Source organism: Serinus canaria, chromosome 6, assembly GCF_022539315.1.
Source record: "Serinus canaria isolate serCan28SL12 chromosome 6, serCan2020, whole genome shotgun sequence".
NCBI classification, from domain to species: Eukaryota; Metazoa; Chordata; class Aves; order Passeriformes; family Fringillidae; genus Serinus; species Serinus canaria.
In genome coordinates, this window is record NC_066320.1 from 2,861,910 (window position 1) to 2,881,106 (window position 19,197).

Here is a 19,197-nt window from a genome sequence, read left to right on the forward strand (position 1 = left end):
GCAAGCAGGCCAAGACCTAGATAATCCTCCTGCTTTACTCCCTAGTATTTCAGGCAGCTCCTCAAAACCCTGCTTACACTCCCTACTCTTTCACAGGCCAGCAGATCCCACTTCTCCCACACATAAAATAGATGCTGCGTCAGAGCTGGCTCGCCCTGGAACAGCCAGCGTTCCTGGGGGTGTCTCAGCAGCCCTTCCTGGCTGGATGCTGCTCACCAGGATGCAAAAAGGCTGGAACTCAATTACTCTAATCCCAGATCATGATGTGTGATCAGCAATCACTGAGTCACCTCAGGGGAACCTGCCTTATTGTCTCTACAAAAATTTACTGTTCAAACCTGGGCTCTTTAAGATGCATTGAGAGGCAGGAAGAATAATCCCTTTCTGCACTATCCATATGTGATGACTGTCCTTTTTAGCTTCTGCCTCTCCCTAGCACTGCCCTGTCATGGTCAAAAAACCCCATCTGGTTTCCACTCGGTCATTTTTTCTCCCTCCGGCTACCAAAGACTTCTACCTCTGCTATGCTCCTTTAGAAGGAACACAGAAAGGGTTTTATCTGGGGTCTCCAACTCCAACTTGCAAAGCCCAAGCACATCGTCCTTCCAAATGTAAGACCACGTAGTAGGGAAACCCTAAATTACAACACACTTCAGCCCTTCTACATGATAAGGCAAGGGATCAAGCTCCTTAGCTCTTCTGCCCTGGCCCTGCCCTCTCTACAGTTTTAAGAGCTCCCAATGTTTGCAGACAGATTTATGTTTTTCAGGGTTTTTCTTCCTCAAGAGCAGGATGCTGTGTGCCAGCTACGTGCCCTGTGCCACCCTGATCCACAAACAAAGGAGTAAGCCAGGAAAACAGTATTTGCACAGGATTGACTGAAGAGCCACAGGCTCAAAAACCCCTCCCACTTTCTGCCCCTTCTACTCTGAGATAAAATACCTCATTAGCAATGTTTGATATTTACAGGTTGCCATATATGACAGCAATCATGTTTCTTTTCCCTGCTACATCTGCAGCCTGTTCAGTCTGCACGGCTCTCAAAGACCCAAGTGTGATTTTTCACAGCAATGTTTCTGCAAAGTCTCTTCCCTTTTCCACCTGCATGCTCAGACAGACATCTCAGTTCTCCTCACTCTGACACCTACATGACTGTGAGAGAGAGGAGACTTCCAAGGTCATCCAGTTATCCAGGCCTCCCACTGCACCACATCAGTGATGAGCCTGTCCAGGTGAGCCACCTCCCCATATTTAGATTAAATTGACCTAAAAGAACCTCCCCTCAGCCCTGCTTCATTTGCCTGCCAACCCTGACCTGTACAGCATGAACAACACTGAAGTGTTCTGTAATTCAGCACAAGGTTTATCTTCTAAAACCTTTTAAAGACACACACACAAAAACAACTTAGAAAGCATATACTTACCAACAAAATGCCATAAAATATAAATGAATGGTTGTCATGGTAACTGCTTCAGAGAGAAATAGAGTCCCTCACAAATGCTCAATGGCCAGAAGAGATTCTCACACACACAACATGCACACACACACCTGCTCCTTTCCCTTCCTTGCCATTATTATCCCTCATTCAAAGGCTGAAGTTCACCTAATTCTGTGATGTTTTGCACCAGGTAGAGAAACAACACCCCACTTCTGTCATTGAAACCCATTCAGATTTCCTCAAGTATTCTGAGAAATCCCATTGCTTTGGACAAATCTATAAGCTCTTTTATTGCTCTGTGAGGCACAGTTTTGAATTACTGTTTTTCATTACTGATGTGCTTTCCAGCAGACCCTGCTGTGAGATAAAGTGGTATTAGAGTGGCATTACTGGCTGGAGGAGTGATTGAGAGAGGCACGGGGCTGCACTGTACTCCTCCAACTAACAGGAAGCAATAAATATATCTAGAAACCCTTTTTGCTAATACCAGGAGAAGGAAGGGCAGGAAAAGAAAGCACTATATATTCCTAAGCTAAGCATATGCAATCCCCTGAATACCTGTTACTGACTGAGTTCTACATTTCAAACTGAAAACTGAAACTCTAGAGCTGATGTAAGCAGTGCCAGGGACATTTTCAGGTCCTTATGGGACTTGGAACTGTCCAGACACAGAACAAAAATTGCAGGACAGACAGAAGGACAGGCAGGAGGAGGAAAGATGTACATGGCCAGTACTTGGTCCCAACACTTCTCTGACCAAGGCTGGATTGCTGCAGTTTTCTGAGACAAGGAGCATGTGAAGTTTTGCAGGCAGCCCCTTCCAAATGACTGACAGTACTTGAGGAATGCACAAAGTCTGAACACGTGAACATGTTTTTCAGAGATGGCAGACAACCCCCCTCCCCCCAGAGATGCAAACTGACATTTAAGAGTGAGCAAGAGAGAAACAATGTGACAGATAAGATCAGGAGGGGTTTGGAGAACAAGTTGGATCACCAGTGGAGGAGGGCTGCAGGGATGCAACCCACCAAGAAGGCAGGAAAAATGAGAGCTCTTCAGGGAGAAGGGCTGGTCCTGGGTGAGCCTGTTGTGCTGCAGGGTTAAAAACACAGGAGGAACAGCATTGCCTGCAAAGGTGGATAAAACACACACCTTAGAAATGTGACACTGAAAGGACTTAGAAAGGTCCTTAGAAAGATGCTTGGGAGACTCATCCAACAGCAGGGCAGCCAGAAGCCAGCAGGTGTATGGGACACACTGAGGATACTGCAGCAGGTAAGGCCATAGGGAGGTACCACAGAGATCCACAGGACCTGCTGGCAGGCAGCTAGAGGAGGAGGATCAAATATATGGAGTCCAGGATGCCAAGTCTTCAGGCAGGCAGTGCCAGATCTCCAGGAAGGCCAGGTGAAAGGACTGCAGCAGCCATAAGCCCAGGCAGAAGGGCATAAAGGGCAAGAGAAAGCCCATGCTGAAAGCAGCAGCCTCACTCCAGAGCCAATGGCACAAGCAGCCCCTACAGAGCCCTGTGCAGGTCACCAGCCCTCAAAGAGCTGCTTCTCTCACTGTACCTTGGTGTGTCCCACACAAGGACTGGAACCAGAAACCAACAGAGGGAGCCAGGCCATCACTGATGCCAGCCCCAGGTCCCAACTCTCTGTCCAGCCTACACCTTCCCCGGCTAATGTTTTCCATCCCCCTGCCTGCAGGGCATTCTTTTAATCAAGGTGAGCTTTAACAAATGTAGTGCTGCTGGCTAATGAGGAGAAATCATCCTCCTGGCCTGAGGGAAAGGTTCTCCTGGCATTGCACTGGCTAACCCCTGGAACTGTTGGCCAATTTCAGCTGTATTTAATGTCAGGTGATAGAAAGCTCCTAAAGTGTCAAGGAATTAAGCAGCTGGGAGGAGAACAGGGGCTTAAATCCCAACTCCCAGGAAAGACAAGACTGCAAAGACACCTCATTTCTGCTCTTGGAGATGCAACAGCTGACATGCAAGTGACCATGAGAACTTGAGCAAGAACTCATATCTCCCCAGATGTCAGATAATTCACACCCCTGGCATGAAGACACAGGAAACTAAACTTCTTAAGCTGTGCTATCTGCAAGATTGTATTTATTCCTTAGCAAAGCACCAGAAGAAGTGATGGACATGAAAGTGAAGAGTATCAGCCCACAGAGCCCTGCAGTATATCTGCAATGCAACCTGCAGCAGCCACAGAGAGACCCCTCTCCTTCCTAGAGATGTCCTGCAGCAGAACAGAGGACATGGCAATTTAATAACACCATTCCCTCTCCTCAGCCCAGCCCTGTGCACTGACACACCACTTCTGTCAGCCCAGAAGCTCACTAAAATAAACCAGGGAATGCAGAGCTTTCCCTTCATTTTCTTCCTCATTTCCCTATGCCCAACTATTTCCTGCTCCTCCCAACACAAGATCTGAAGGCAAGTAGGAGTGCTGTCAGCACAAAGTCTCCTGGGGAAGAAGGGAAGTGATGAGATTTGCAGGATGGCATGTGCTACCAAGTCATTTCTCGCTCAGCTCTGGCAATGACACCCATCTTCCTTCACTGGCAGGAGCCAAAAGGAAAGCAAAACAGAAGCAGCAGCAAATTTGTAACTTCTTAACTAATTTCATGGTTATGTAAAAATCATATAAAATCTAGACAGGTCCACCACATTATTTAGTGACTTTTCTATTAAAAACAAAAACCCCAACCCTCTTTTGAAACTTAGTGAATTGTTAGTAGAGATTTTTCTGGATGGGAGGATATCTAAGTAAACCATTCCACTTTTCAGAAAATTTCACAACAGCACTCAACAAATTCACAGCAGACCCATTAACTTAAATAAAAGGCCTATTGAAAATGCATTCCTAGGAAACGGAATAGGAAGGAAAAATTTCAAGGAAAATGCCAAAGAAAAAAAATGCCCCAATTAATGAAACAGCACTCTAATCCTCATGTGGATCCCTACCTTTGAGCACTTCTGCAGCACCTCCTCCTTGAAGTGCAGGAAGTTCTCCTGGATGGCAGGCTGGTTGAGAGGCAAGGACAGGAAGTGTGTGAAGGGCTGCCTCCTGCGGAAGCTGTCCAGGAGCACCTCCAGCCGCGTCCGGGCTGAGACGACCCCGCTCCGCTGCTGCCCCGTGATCACTGCAGGCAAACACAGCATCAACAGCCTCTCTGCTTCCCTGAAGCTCTCTGATTTTAGTCCCAGCCTCCCAAGGAAGCAGCAGGAATCAAAACCCCCAGCCATGCACTGAAAAACCTGCCAGACTCCCTGCTTGACTTAAAATGCCTGACAGGGCTGTGCTTTGCTCAGCAAAGACAGGATGATGCCATCAGAAGAAGGCCTCTGCTCTGAGGGCCTAAAAAACACTAAGAGCCCATCAGCACAGGGACCCTTCAGATTTCTAGAGCATTATTCCATGTTTTCAGATAGGCAGTCAGAGTGAAAATGCCACGGAAATCTACCAAGGATCGAGACTGTCTCTGTTTTTGTGCATGCACTTCAAGGCACCAAACAGAGAACACTCGAGCTCAAAAGGAAAGAACAGCAAGAAGCAAAATTTCCTTGGCTTCCTATAATTCCATGTTTTCAACATCTCTCAATCTTCCTAACAGTCCTTCACAGTTCTTGGGAAGAAGTCAAGACCCACTCCTAGAGAAGCACCACCGAGTTCCTGTGCAGCACCACAGTGGGATCCTCCCACAGTGTCACAAACATCCCTGTGCCAGTAATCTCTGGAGCATGCCCTAAGGAACCCTCCAAATACCCACTCTGGCAGAACCCACAAGGGTCAGCCCTGATGAGCAAGGTCTCCTTTCTTTTTAAATCCCTGGAAGTGATGACAGGGAACATATGGTACAAGAAGCCCTGCTCTCACTGCTGGGCTCTAGTGCCAGCACCAGAAAGTCACGAATGTCATCTCAACCCGTCTCATATTAAAGCATGTGCAGATGTTTATTTTGCACACAGACAGACAAGGTATTTCTCTGAATGCTTATTTTGGTTTCTTATGGATGAAATACTATTTTAAAAGCAAAACTTAAAAAAAAAAAAAAAAGCAACACATTCAGGACCCAAGGTTTCAAGCCATTTAAGGCCTAGAAGCGACTTAAAAAAAAACAACCCAAACCCAACACTGTTTAATAAGGATTTATAGACAATAAAAATAAGCTCAGGAGAAAAGTGAAGTGACTTTCCCAGGGCCAAAAGTGAGTCAGTGCTGTGTGAGAAGTAGGAATTAAAGGGAAAACACCTCCAGTACCCCGTCCCTGCTTAAATTGTGCTTGTGCAAGAGCAGATAAAAGCACATCCATTTTGTGTATACTACTCACCAATTTCTCCTTCCACTCCAGGCTTGGGAATGCTGATGGAGGTTCGAGTCTCTGTTTCTAGCCTCTTCTTGGTTTCCCCTTTCTTTCCAATGATGTACCTGGAGGCAGAAAGTGCAAGAGTTTCCCTCACACGGTGACACTGGGCCACTCTCCATCACGTGTGTCTAGAGCTGAACCCTCTGTGCTGGAGGGATGCACACACTCAGCTCCACCTGCAGGCACAGAGGTGACCCCCAGGACTTCACACATGTCCAGCCTGGGACAATGCTGAGCTATGGCTCAAAACTGGCTTAAGTTAAAATAAGTTGGTAGGTCCATAACAGCTCTGCCTACCACATGCTCTCCATCAGCTGGGTTACTTCTTTTCCCATTATTCCAGCTGAGGAAGAAATAAGGGCTCTTTTTCTGCTTTTTGCTTTGCTCAAGGTAGCCATTTGCCACCATCCAAATACACAATGGACCATTTTTCCTTCTCTACATTTCAGCAAAATTATCTAACTAATAAAACTGTAAAAAACAACAAGATAAAACTTTGAATACTACAGGTTCCCCAGTAAACAAGGGACCAGAGTCAACAGCCAATTCCAGTCGTGTGTGATTTCTCTGAAAGCTCCCACAAACTTCCCCCTGCCAGGCTGCTTGCTCCAGCTCTTCCTCCCCTTCCTTCTCCAGCCTCCCTGATGCTTTTATGTTCAAGGGAAGAGATGTTCAAAGCCTCTCCTGTCAGCCAGCAAGCACCACCTGCTGTCCCTACCACGGGGCAGTGAGGAGTCAAGCGAGGCCCAACTGCACTTCAAGGCGCTGCCAATTTTCCCTTCCCCAGCACTCCAACCCCAAGCACGGAGCACATCCCAGAGATCCAAGCCTCCAAAAACAAATATTCTATGCTCAACTTCTTCCCCAGCTGGCTGCAAATCCAATAAAGGCTCACTTGTACAAGGGGCTGGGAACCTCCAGGCGGCACTGGAAGCCTCGCTCGGTCTCCTCCACCACGAAGGCATCGCAGGGCTCGTCCGCGCACTCACCGGGGCCTGCCGGGAAAACCACGTCAGACCCAGACCTCTGTCAAGCCTGGCAGTGCTTTATGGAGGAGAAGAGTCTCCTGCCAGCCTTCTCTCAAGGTGAAATGAAGGAAGGAAGGGGCTGCTCTCTGCTGTGGATAACTGCTTTGTATTTATCACCTCGCTACCAGCTGCGGAACAGGTAATGACAGCTTCTAAACGTGGCGGCTGGGAGGCGCAGGAAGCAGGTAGTTACAGCCCAGGTTTTTTCTCAGCTGGAGTTTGTGCAATTCCACACAGTGGGAATGGTCTCTTCTGGCAGCCAATTCAGAAATTTAAGAAGACAGATAAAAGGTGAGGATAGTTTTGGTCCGAGGGTTCAAACCAGTGATTTAGAAAGACACCTTTCATCCGCAGGCTGCTGGGCTGTTCTCAGACCAAACAGAACACCCTGGGAGAATCCATGTTTCCTACTCCCTTTTCAACACAAGAAGGGATGCATTTGAATGGAAAGCACCTGGTTAAAGCTTAGTGCAACCCACTGGAAGGAAAGGTGGGAGGAGAAACAGGACACTAATGCCACACCCCATCTGAAAAGTAACACTGGAGCTTTTCTGTGCCTACAAGAACTCACAGGCAATGATAGCAAACATACAGGTGGAAAGACAAAAGAAAACACACCAGGACAGGATGAATTTTGTCCCCCAAAAGGCCAGTTTTAAAGGCACAAACATTGCAAGGACAGAGGGTCTTTAGCAAGCAGCTGCCATATCTGCAAATAGAGATGGTAAGGAAAAGAAAGAAACCTGGGAAAAACAGATCTACACAGCTCTTCTGGTTTTCCCTTTTCTGGAGTTCTTCCACAGTCAGCAGGCAAACTGAACAGCCAGCAGCAGTCAACCAGCCCACTTGGGATATCTGGGACTGCTTCCACTTTGGGCAGCAGGATCATCAGGGACCAACACAAAACCTTTTTCTCCCTCCTGAACACCTCGATCCACCACATGGGCAGGTCTCTGTGCCCACAAAGGCACCAGAGGTGACTCTGAGAGCTCCCTAGGTCCCTGGTGTTGATGTTTACACCTCCTGAGCATCACTCCTTACCTGCACAGAAGTCCTCCTCCTCCTCGTGTGGGAAGGGCTGCTCTCGGATGAGGTTTTTCCTGTACACTCGCCCCCCGATCCTTATCAAGGGGGGCCGCAGCACATCCATCCTGCTCCTCCTCCTACTGCAACAACACAGACAGCTCTGCTAACCCAGGCCAAGGAAAAGCTCCTTTCAGTGTTCCCTTGCGTTGGCAGGGACCTTAAAGCTCAGCTTGTTCCAACACCCTGCCATGGGCACCTCCCACTATCCCAGGTTGCTCTGATGGGGCTTCTGTAGGCAACCTGTGCCAGGGCCTTGCCACCCTCAGAGGAGAACAATTGCTTTCTGATATTCAACCTCAACCTCCCTTCCTTGAGCTAAAAGCTCCTCTATGTAGACTCTTCAGAAAGGCAACACCTCCTCAAACCTTACGTGTCTCAATCAAAGAGCAATTTGATGAGAAGTCACAAGTACATAAAGCACAATCAAGTGGAAACAGGAAATTTAAGCAGTGTGAGCTATGTAACTCTGAAACTCACAGGTTTCAGCTAAAAGTCACTGTAACCTCAGGCAATGTGACATTTCATCGTTTCCTTGGGCTTTAGCTGGCACTGAGTTAAAAATGTTTAGAGCGGAGAACATTTAATGGTGCTAGAACACAGAGCCAGCAGTGTTCTGTCAGAGACCTCACATCTCCAGCATTAAATTTCTATATTCACTGGCATGGTTAATTTAATATTGGTTATCTCAATTTTAAACCAGAATCTGCAACTCAGAAAATAAAGTTTCCACCAAAAAATTCACCTTTGTCAGAGGGTTCACCTGTCCACTGCAACACAACAGGGAAAAATTAGGAGCTTGCCTCAGAAGCAACTAGCATTTATCACAGAGAGTGACATCAGGTTGAGAAGGTTAATCTTAATACTTCTCACCTTAGTTCGAGCCCCATCTTTTGAAATTACTCACAATCATGTGAACTTACACGGATAATAAAAACCATTACACTTCAATAAAAGTAAAAATTCCTGTGGCTCAAGGGAAGAAGTGCAGAGGCCAACTGTGCACAATGACAGAAAAAGCCATGAAAAATCAGTCACTGGGGCTTTAGCTTCCAACCAGGCTTTTTTTTTTTGCGGGGGGGTGGGTGTATTTTTAACACACTGGTGTCACAATTTTTTGACACAAGGACGTCTGAAAAGCGAGCAGCGATAGCGGGAGGCAGAGAGGAGCTGGGGCTGCAGGATCCGGCTCCTCACGGCAGCATCCAGAGGGGCTCCGCGCGAACCGACTCCAGGCCACCCGGGGAGGGCAGCAGGGTCCGCACCGCGAAAATTCCCGGGGAGCCGAGGGTACTACAGCAACAGAACCCCTGGGCTTTACGCTGACACCCCAGCGGGAAGGCGGCGGGAGCAGCAAGCCATTCCTATTGCCACCGCCGCTGCCGCCATTTTGTTCCCGCTCCTCCCCCTCCCCCCCCGCCGGAAGTGGCACCCGCCCCGCCCCATCATGCACCGCGAGCGCGGCCACGCGCGCCGCTCGCGCCCAGCCGCCGTCCGGGCTCCCGGCTGAAGGAGAGAAGGTTCGGCAACGGGGCCGGGGGGCGCCGGGAGGCGGCGGCGGCCCGGAAGGTGAAGGGCGACGGCATGGGCGCGCGGGGAGGGCGGAGGCTGCGGCGGCGCGCGGGCTCCGCACTCACCGGGAAGCGGCTCGGAGGGGCCATTGGTGGGAGGGCGCGGAGGAGGCGTGGTCTGTGTGTGGGCGTGGCCAATGTCACGTGGGCGTGGTCTTGAGGGGCGGGAGCGCGGGTCTCTCCGCCCCCAAGATGGCGGCTCCTGAGGCGCCTGAGGCGTTGGCTGGAGGTTCCTGTAACAGGCCCAGGCATCGCCCCGACCTGCCGCCTCCTCTCCTCTGTGTTTGTTTAAAATAAACCCCCTGCAGCCACACTTAGGAATCTGTCGGGTCTGCGAGCCCCGGCTGGCATCGTTTCAGCGCAAACGATCGTCGCACCTCCCTTGCGAGCAGGGAGCTGAGCCTGAGGGTTTGCTGAGGGAGGTGTTGCTGGGTAAAGCGTGGCAAAAAGAAAAGTTTGCTTTATGAAGGCGTTTTTCGTCACGGCCCGTAAGCCCCCAGCCCCCAGTGAGCTGCTGTTTTCTGCGTTGCACAGAGTAACATTGAGCACTCTTGGGAAACTTACTTAGAGGGCATGGAGGAACTGGACAAAGGGAACTGCTTCCCACTGACAGAGTGTGAATATAGGTGGAATATTGGGAAGAAATTATTCCCTGAGAGCCCCTGACACAAGCTGTCCAGAGGAGCTGTGGCTGTCTAATCCCTGGCAGTGCCCAAGGCCAGGCTGGATGGGGCTTGGAGCACCCTGGGATAGTGGAATGAGATGGGCTTTAAGGTCTTAAAACCCCATTTTCTCCACAAAACCCTCGAGAGCTTTCCAAGGGCACTGTCTGTGTACCATACAGAGCCTGCAGCAGTGTACTAAATACGATAACAGAAATAAATGAAATGGGCAGGATCATTTGGAAGTGCTTATAAGTATTTGGAGGAGCAGCAAGTGCTGTCACTGATAAGGGCCAAGTGAACACCTTTTGTACTATCAGAGAGGGACACGAGCAGTTTTAATTCCCATGTCGCGACAAACCCAGTACCTCTTAAAAACAAGTCTGAGAAGAGAGCGTGCCAGAGGCAGCCGGAATTGTGCTGCACAGGCAGATGGACCCTCAGGCACTGCCAGTTTGAGTCAAATGCAGTGTTTTAAAGGCAAAAGCACGTCTGGAGTGATGCAGAAAGCAGCTGCTGTGGGTTAGGCACGGCGTGGCTCCCTGCAGGATGTGGCGCTGGAACTGGCAGTCCCGCAGCCTTCCAGGTTTTACGAGGCAGCAGCGCTTCTGTGTTTGTGCTCCTGGAAACGAGGAGGAAAAAAAGGAAAGAAACCCCGCCTTTTATGGCTCTGGGGAGCGGGACAAGCGCCAGGGCAGCTAAAGGCCAGTGAATTCAGGCCAGCAGCCTGCACCTTGTTATTCTTGTGCACGCTCTGGATGAATTCCCAGGGGAATTCCGAGGGGTCAGGGCGGGGGTTACCTTCAGTTTCGGGGTGTGACAGCTCTGTGCCCGTTCACACACACGGGGCAGTGGGGGCAGCTTCATCGTGCCCCTCCCTGCCTTCATCCCTCCTCGGAGGCCTGTGGCCTCTTGGGGAACTCCAAGATGTCCTTGCTAACTCCTGCTCTTTGTCCTCACAGGCTGGGCCGGGGTGCAATGGCAGCCTCCTCCTCATCCTCCTCGGCCGGCGGAGTCAGCGGCAGCTCCGTGACGGGCTCGGGGTTCAGCGTTTCGGACCTGGCGCCGCCCCGGAAAGCCCTCTTCACTTATCCCAAAGGAGCTGGGGAGATGCTGGAAGGTGATTGCTGCTGCCCTTCTCCTTCCCCACTCCTCCTCCGGTTGCTGGACTTCCCACCCCGCTGGCAAAAGCTGGAGGTAGAAAGGAAGCACCGGGGTTTGGTTGGTCCCAGCTCCATGAAGAAGTGATTTTTGTGACAGTCACCTGCTTTTTATCTCCATGACAACACTTCAGACCAGGAAGCATCTACCTGAAAGGAACATGACGGTGTTAATTGCTCATTGTTAGCTAATCCTTTGATGTCGGGCAGGGGTTGCTGCGGGGATGGCTGAGACAGGAATATTTTTCTTGGCAGAAGTAGGAATTTTCTTGGTTTGGGTTGGATTTGACTGGGTTAGTCCAGGAGGCAGCTTGTCTCCCTGCCAGCTTGCGTCTGGGTGCCCTAGCCCTGCCACCAAGATTGGGATTGTGGAAGGAGAAGCCCACCAAGCTCTAGGTGAAGGAGGAAGGACATGTTCTCCAGGTGACAGGCTTAAACCAGGGTCTGTCTGCTCCCCTTGAACTTCCCTTGTCACCATGGCATGGCTGGGACTGAGGCTGGAGTGTCCCTACAGCAGCACAGGGCAGCTGGGAGCTGATGGCTGTGCTGTTGAAGGGTTGTTTTTATTACACATTAGAGCCCATATGCCAGGCTATTGAAGTAATTATGACTAAAGGTTTGCTCACAGAACTTAACAAGCCCTCAAAACAAATTAAAGTAATGAAGCACTTCGTGTTACCAAATAGACAGGCAGCTGTTCCTCCTGAGAGCCACTTGGCAGGACAGGCAGGGAGTTGGAGGAGAGAATCCAACATTTAGGTTGGAAAAGGCCTCCAGGACCATCGAGTCCAGCCTGTGACCAATCCCCACCTTGCCAAAAGCACCAGAGCACTGAGTGCCATGTCCAGTTATTCCTTGCATACATCCAGGGACAGTGACTTTACCACCTACCTGGACAGCCCTTTCCAATGTTTTTTCCATGAAAAAATTCTTGCTGATGTCTCCACGATGTATTTGGGGCAGCACTTGTAAGAGAAGGCTCTGAGCACAGCGAAACTCCAGCTCTGCCCTGGGGTTCAGCTTTGGATTAGATTTTTCCAGAGTTTTGTCTTTGAAACTGGTCTCCACATTGTTGTGGCACAGAGCTTTAAATGGATTGTGCTTTGGGCTGACCTCTTTACCAGGAACACAGCAGTTCGCCTGCTCTGGGTGGCAGCAGCAACCAAACCCTGTCCCTGCTGCAGGAAGCTCTAGGTTGGCTTTTGAATTTCTGACACCAAAGGTGACACACTCATTCTTTCATCAGATAGCTGCCAGTGGAGAAGCTGCAGTTTCCTCTTCAGAAATTCCCCCTGCCTGACTGATTTTTATTGCTACTTTAGCTATCTCGCTTGTTTCTAAATAAACCCGTAGGTATTTTGGGGTTTTTTAGAAGGAGGCAGTATAAACTATGTCGGTGCTTGGTACACAATTAGCTATGTTTTCCAGATAGTTTTATTTCTGAGTCACTTGCATGATCAATTACTGACTTGGATGGCAAGATACACATTATTTGAAACTCTGTGTAGGGTTATGGTCTGAGCCCGTGGGAAATCCTAAAGGGAATCCTAAGGACACGAGCGTCTGAGCCCTGAGGGAATCAGAGACTGCCATAACATTACCTGGCTTCTCCTTAGCTCAACTTCTATTTAAAATGGACTAAAATTGCTTGTCAGAGGGGATATAACAGAATTCCTCCTGGGATGTCTTCCCAGGTAGCATCAGGAGCCAGCCAAAGCCCCATGCAGGGTCCCAGGGGAAAGCACAGGGGAAAGTGTCGGAACGAGACAAGAGTGAACCCACACCTCAGACATAAAAATAGGAGGTCAGGGACTCTGAAGGCTTCTCAGCCTCAAACTCTGGGGTTCAACCATCTCCTTTTGCTGTTTACAGATGGCTCTGAGAGGTTCCTCTGCGAGTCTGTGTTCAGCTTTCAGGTTGCATCAACACTGAAGCAAGTGAAGCACGGTAAGTGCTGGCCGCGTGTGGCTCGGGGACAGCGGCGGGGGCAGAGCCTGACCTGCTCTGGGCTGTCAGCCACAAGAAAGCAGAGTGAACGCTCAGTCAGGCCACCACCGAGTCCTTTTGCAAGCCCTATGCAAAGCACTGGGAGCCCACAGAGGCGGGGTGGGAACGGGCTGTGCCTCCCGAAGCTTGTTTTTCCATGGCTGTGTGGCAGCACAAGGTGAGGCAGGAGGAGGAGGTTCTGGGCAGGAAACACCCACGCTCTGATCTCGGCCTGGTGCTGACTGTCTCTCTGGCCTGGGGCAGAGGGACGCTGCATTCTACCTTTGTTTCTCTGCTGAGCCCTTGTGGCCCTGGCAGGGTCAAGTGAGGTTTCCAGAGTCACTCGGGAGGCGGCCACGCGTGGCGTGGCGTGGCGTGGCGTGGCGTGACAGGGCTGAGTACACTCCCTGCCTCCCCAGGGAACAGCCTGACGTCCTGTTTGAACCTCTGCTTCCCTGCCAGGCCCTTTGCCCTCACCCAGGTGCCTGTGACCCAGCCATGGGCTGGGCTGTGTCACAGCTTCGGTTCTCACAGAGCCCAGCAGCAGATCCTGTCTGCTGCTTGAGGGTCACATCCTTTCTGGTCCCCGCCTCTTGTCAGCCAGAATGGTACTTCCACCTGTTGTCTCTGAGTGGAAAGGTTTCCTGTCCTCCGGTTGTGGGGGTGTGCAGCAGCTTGCAAGGCCGTGATCCTGTATTTCTGCACCAGAAAGCACAGCTGAACTCCACAGCCATTGTTTCCAGAGCTCTGCTATGGCTGCATCTACCAGGGGCTGCTACACAGCCTGGCACCCCAATAGACACCAGCCTTTGAAACTTGGAGCACCTCCCTGTTTTCTCCCTGTAAGAAAGGTGGAGGGCTTAAAAAAAAAGATTGAGGTCATCATTTTTTGGCTTGTTTGTTTGACAGTTTCCAAAAGGGTGCAGGAGGTGGAGTGAGAACAGTCCCTCTCAAAGCACCCACTGCTGCAGTCAGCATAAATCACACATGGTTTATGTTACGCCTCTTGCTAGCCCTGGGCCGTCTCTCCAAGAGGCTGCAGTGAGCTTAGAGCATTATTAGACTTCCAGCAGAGCTGGGAGAGGGGATGTTCCCATCTCTGCACCACTGCAGCACATTTAACTGAAAATGGACCCTGTGTGCCTAACTGGTTATAAATAAACCTGAGAGGAAGATGTTGTCTGGGGACCTTCCTCTCCTTAGCAGGCTCTGGTTGCAGAGCCTCTCTGCCATGCTCATCCAGGTCCTCCTCCAAGGACCTTCATCAAAAGCACAGTTCCTCCTGCTGCACCCAGCCCTACCATGGGCTGACCAAGCCCTCTCTGAACTTCTCTGTTCTTCTGCACTATAAATATTTATGCTTTATGAAATGAGCTTCATCCTGTTTTCACCCCCATACACTAATGGGCCTGATGTTTCCCTGTTAGGACTTGAATGTACATGGCACAGGCAGGGATGGGTAAACACACACTGGGGCAGAAAAGCCTGTCCCTGCTTTCTCCTCGCTGTTTGCACAGAGTGGGTTTGAATTCAAATGGGCTCCGTGGGTTTTATTCTGCCCTGCTCCCCACTGACAGCTGGGAATTTGCATCTAATTGAAAGGTTTAATTGCACTGCCATTGCAAACCACAGTTACCTTTGAACTCCTCGCAGATCAACAAGTCGCAAGGATGGAAAAACTTGCCGGTCTGGTGGAAGAGCTGGAGGCAGATGAGTGGAGGTACAAGCCAATAGAGCAGCTCCTGGGATTCACTCCCTCCTCAGGCTGAGCGTGTCTGGATCGCTGCTGTCAGGGAGCAGAAGAAAAACGTTCCCTGGCCCGGCTTCAAAACAGCCCCCATCCATCAGATGCTGACAGCTGCATCGGCAGGATGGGGCTTTGGGTTTTTTTGAGAGTGGGGATCCCCCGTAAAGCTGCCAATAAACGGAAATGACGAGATTCTGTAGGTGGTTACAAGCTGGCAGGGCTTGGTTTGTGTAACTTAGAAGGCAGGACCAGCTGTACAGCCCCTGGATAATCTCTGTGTTGTTTACAGAGGGGGGCACACGGACAGTGTGGCTGCGGGGAGGGCGACCTCGTAACTCGGCCCGGGTTTCCACTGGAGCGCAGCCGGAGCTCTGGGTGAGCGGGGAAACCCTCTGGAGCAAATGCCAGAAGCACTCCTCAGCCCCTGCCATCCTTCTGGGGGATGGACACAAACTGTCCCAGGGTTGGGTGAGGGGCCAAGCAGTGTCACCTCCTCCAGCAGTGCCTCGGCCATTGCCCAAGCCATTCCCTCTTCATCGCCGTTTCTCTGGTAGTGCTGGCAGGACGCTGCTCTGTCTTTTAATACCCTGAAGCTTTGTCCTCTTTGTTCTGTATTGGATTTCTCTGTGACAATAAAATAACCCTGTCTTTGAAACTCTTTATCTGGTCTGATGAGGGAAACGATCAGCTGTTTGGGAGTGAGGGAGGTTTAGTGAAGCTCAGAGGCAGATCGACTGTCATGACAGTAGACTGAAGTTCAATGTGAAAGGAACCAAACCATGCTCAAAAGTAGCTTGATTTAAGTCAGATTTGAATCCTGGTTTAACTCAGCCAGAGGCAAAGACCCTGGTTTAAACCCATCCATTTTAATCATCTTGGTTTTCGGTTGTACTTCACTTCTGTTTTTGGAGGGAACTGGAGTTCCATGTTCTGGCGTAACCATTTCAACATGTTGATTTTCCATGGAGGAGAACCCCATGGCTCTGCTGGCCAGCAGGGGGTAGGAGCAGCACCGTATGCAAGCAATTATTTGATTTACTGCTCCAGATGCCTAATTTTTCCATTTTCAACATCTCACTTACAAGATGATTGTATTTTTTTACTCACTATTTCAGCCCAGCCACATCTGCATTGAAACAGATTAACTGGGATCCATTCCCATTTCAGATCACCAGCAATTAGCTAAAACTGAGGGGGAAAAGCATACAGCCACCTTCTGTGTTTGTTGCATGCATAAATCAGTTCCAGTGCCAGAGTCAGCTGTGGGCAATCCAGAGCCCCACGCTGCCTGAGCCACAGGTGAAGCCGCAATTCCAGCTCCGTGGAAATTCACCGCGCGGCTGCCGGAGCCGTTCTCACGTAGGGCTGAGCTCAGCTGAGACTGTCCCACGCTGGTCGCCCCAGCCACGGCCCCAGCCCGGAAAACCTCCTCCCCAGCCTTGGAGGGCTGCCAGGCCCTGCTCTGCGGGGGCCTCCTGCACAGTCAGCGGCTCCGCGGCCAGCAGCGCTCCAAACGTGACGGCAGGCGGGATTCAAACTCCATCCCAGATGGGCTTGCTCGGGAAAGAAGGGAGCGCTTCAGCCCTCCACTTCTTTGTTGGCTCGGTGGCATCTATTTTTAATCCTGCTCACTCCAGCCACCTACATCTACCTTGGCCAAACCTGCCAAAAATCCTCAGCCCGTGTCATTGTGGGGTTTGGGAGCGGAGCAGCAGATCCCCCAAACTCCCTCGCTCACACCCGGTAACCCCTGCTCGCTGACCCAGCACAATCAGGCACAGAAAGAGCTTTTCCTTTTCGCTGCTCAACTTGGGAAACTTTTCCACCCTGCCAGCCCTCCTGGGATGTCAGGGGCTCGGTGCCTGCAGCTCTGCCCAGGGGATGCAGTGCCCAAGCATTGCCCGGACTTCCCCGTCCAGATCCAGAGCTCGGCGGGGCTGAGATTTATCCCCCTCGCCCTCCTCCCATTGCTTGTTTTGCAGCAGTTTCTTATGCTGGGACAGAGCAAGAGGAGGGAACGTCCCCAGCTCCGTGCTGTACATGGTGTGTTTGTATGTGTGCCCAGCACCAAAATAGACACATGTGTGAGAGCCATTGAGAGGAAGTGAAAAGTTCACCCTGTACAGTACTACGAATGCAAAAACATGTTGTTGGCCGTTCCCTCCTCCCTCTCAGTAAACACTTTATGTAAGGCAGGGAGAACTGGAGGGATCCGTACGGGCAAAAGCCTTCCACGCTCCCCCTCCTCCAAACCCAGGTTTTCCCTGGCAGCTGGAAATTCCCAAACCAACCTATTTCCTGCTTTGCAGATCGGTGGGGCTGCGCCAGCGGTGGATATTTCTCCTTGGGGGTGTGGAAGCCCCACGTCCCCCTCGCCCCGGGGTCCCGGGAGCTCGGGGGGCCGCAGGGGGGAGGGAGCCCGGCAGCTGCCAGAAGAAGCTGATGCGGGGAGGGGAGGGAAAATAAAAAAAGATCCGAACAAAGAGCCTCGTTCAGAGCTGCTGTTGGTTTTCCTGTGGGTGCTCGCAGCAGAACGTTATGTACCGGCACAAGGCCCGCTCACACCTCCCCTCCCCGGCTCCTCTCGCCGCTGGCCGGGGCCCCACCGCCGGCCACGGCGCCAAGGCACGCGTTCGCCTCGCTGCCCGGGCAGAACGCCACCGGGCCGGCCTCTCCCAGCGCCGAGGATGCAGCAGTGTGGGGCAGCACCCCCAGAAACACCCTCTGCCATCTCTTCCCCCAGAAGCACCCAAGGCGAGACGAGTTTCACAGCCCACACCCTGCCAAGGACACGGTGCCGACCCGGCACTCGACCCGGCGCTCGGCATCCCGGCTGCCAAAACCCGGGCGCCGCCCTCGTGGATGCACGTTCCCTGTTCCCTGTTCCCTGTTCCTCCGCCCGGCTCCTGCAGCTGCTTGTCCCAGGGCCGAGAGACGGGCCCGCAAGGTTTGGCTGTGGCACAGACCTGCCCGGCCAGCAGCACGCCGGGACCTGCCACCGCGTCCCACGCAGCCAAAGCTCACCTGTCAGAGCTGGCCACGGGCTCGGAGGATGCAGGGTCACCCCTCGTGTGCCTGTCACCCCCAGCCACCACCAGGGAGCCGCTGTGAAGGACACCCAGCCCACCAGGCACAGAAAAAGCCGTGGCCTCAGCCCCTGTTACTTGGACACAGAGGATCCCAGCGGTGTCTGTGCCAGCCCAGTGTGACAAAACAGTGTGTAAATGTACCTAGGAGCAACTTTTTGGGAAAAAACATGAAGCCAGGGACTCCTCCTTAGCAGTAGCACACGGGGCCGGAATTTGCTCCCCACCGTACAGGGGCACAGTGTGCATCCGACGTGAGCCAGAGCACTCGTGGAGCCCCTCAGTACATCTCCCTTCCTCCTCCTCTTCCTCCTCCTCCTTCTTCCCAGCCCCCTCCCCCTGCAGCCTGCAAAAGCGCTGAGCTCAGCACATCGCGGGCAGGGGCCCAGCCAAGGACCCTCCCCAGTGCCAGCCGCTCCCCCGGCTCCTGCTTAACCCTTTGCAAAGCCCGGCTGGAAATCAGAAGGATGGAGTAAATCTCATCCCAGACGGGGGCAGGCACAGCTGGCTGGGAACAGATTGTCCAGAAAGCCTCAATCCCTGCTCTCCCAGAAAGGACAGCAGGTCAGGGGGAAAGACACGCTGCTCCTCCACAGAAACCACGGCGGGTTCACTGCCAGCAGCAGGGCCAGGGGAGGGGAAGTGCAGGGATTACCAACGCTAAAACTTTGCTTTCCAGCCCAAGCCCGTTCCTAGAGGCCCTTCTGCAGAGGAGTGGCCTGGATCTCAGCTTCTTTTGGGAAGCAGAAGGAGCTGCCAGCCCCACATTGCCTGCCCTCCCCTCCCTCCCAGCTGGATTATTTTATTGCAGGGATCAAAAATTACATTTCCCTTTAAAACTTGCCATCGCACCAGAGCTGCTTGCTCCGCTGCCTACCAGGAGATGTTATGGCAAAGAAAGAAAAATATTTATGCTTGGCTCTAGAATTCCATCTTATTTTTAGCAAAGCGCCTTCCCTGTGGTCCTTTACCTCTTTTTTGTTTATTTGCTGCTTTCCCCCTGTTTTGACCCCCCAAACCAGCAGATCCTCATCTATTTTCAGCCTCAGCCAGCC

The 19,197-nt window shown here is 51.6% G+C and overlaps 2 protein-coding genes across 3 annotated transcripts in view; one reads left to right on the plus strand and one right to left on the minus strand.

Moving 5' to 3' along the window:
• ASCC1 (activating signal cointegrator 1 complex subunit 1) overlaps window positions 1-10,126 on the minus strand; it is a 35,496-nt gene extending 25,370 nt beyond the window's left edge. The window contains exons 1-5 of one of the 2 annotated variants that reach the window (XM_009098845.4): window positions 9,568-10,126; window positions 7,889-8,010; window positions 6,715-6,814; window positions 5,784-5,881; window positions 4,417-4,595 (exon numbers count right to left, since the gene is read on the minus strand). In XM_009098845.4, the coding sequence (XP_009097093.1) occupies window positions 4,417-4,595; window positions 5,784-5,881; window positions 6,715-6,814; window positions 7,889-7,997 (486 nt within the window). In that variant the 5' untranslated portion in view covers window positions 7,998-8,010; window positions 9,568-10,126. Of the gene's footprint in view, window positions 1-4,416; window positions 4,596-5,783; window positions 5,882-6,714; window positions 6,815-7,888; window positions 8,014-9,567 lie in introns of both variants that reach the window. The other variant, XM_018923907.3, reaches the window with a different exon arrangement.
• Window positions 9,362-15,248, plus strand: ANAPC16 (anaphase promoting complex subunit 16). The gene is made up of 4 exons (XM_050976111.1): window positions 9,362-9,499; window positions 11,126-11,283; window positions 13,196-13,270; window positions 14,963-15,248. The coding sequence occupies exons 2-4, from the start codon at window positions 11,142-11,144 to the stop codon at window positions 15,076-15,078; spliced, it is 333 nt and encodes a 110-aa protein (XP_050832068.1). The 5' UTR covers window positions 9,362-9,499; window positions 11,126-11,141; the 3' UTR covers window positions 15,079-15,248.
• The last annotated feature ends 3,949 nt before the right edge of the window (window positions 15,249-19,197 follow it).

Excerpts from the sequence above, each read along its gene's own strand:
- ANAPC16 (XM_050976111.1), top strand. The coding sequence starts at position 11,142 with ATGGCAGCCTCCTCCTCATCCTCCTCGGCCGGCGGAGTCAGCGGCAGC. Across the intron at positions 11,284-13,195 it reads AGCTGGGGAGATGCTGGAAG|ATGGCTCTGAGAGGTTCCTC; the intron begins GTGATTGCTGCT and ends TGCTGTTTACAG. Across the intron at positions 13,271-14,962 it reads ACTGAAGCAAGTGAAGCACG|ATCAACAAGTCGCAAGGATG; the intron begins GTAAGTGCTGGC and ends AACTCCTCGCAG.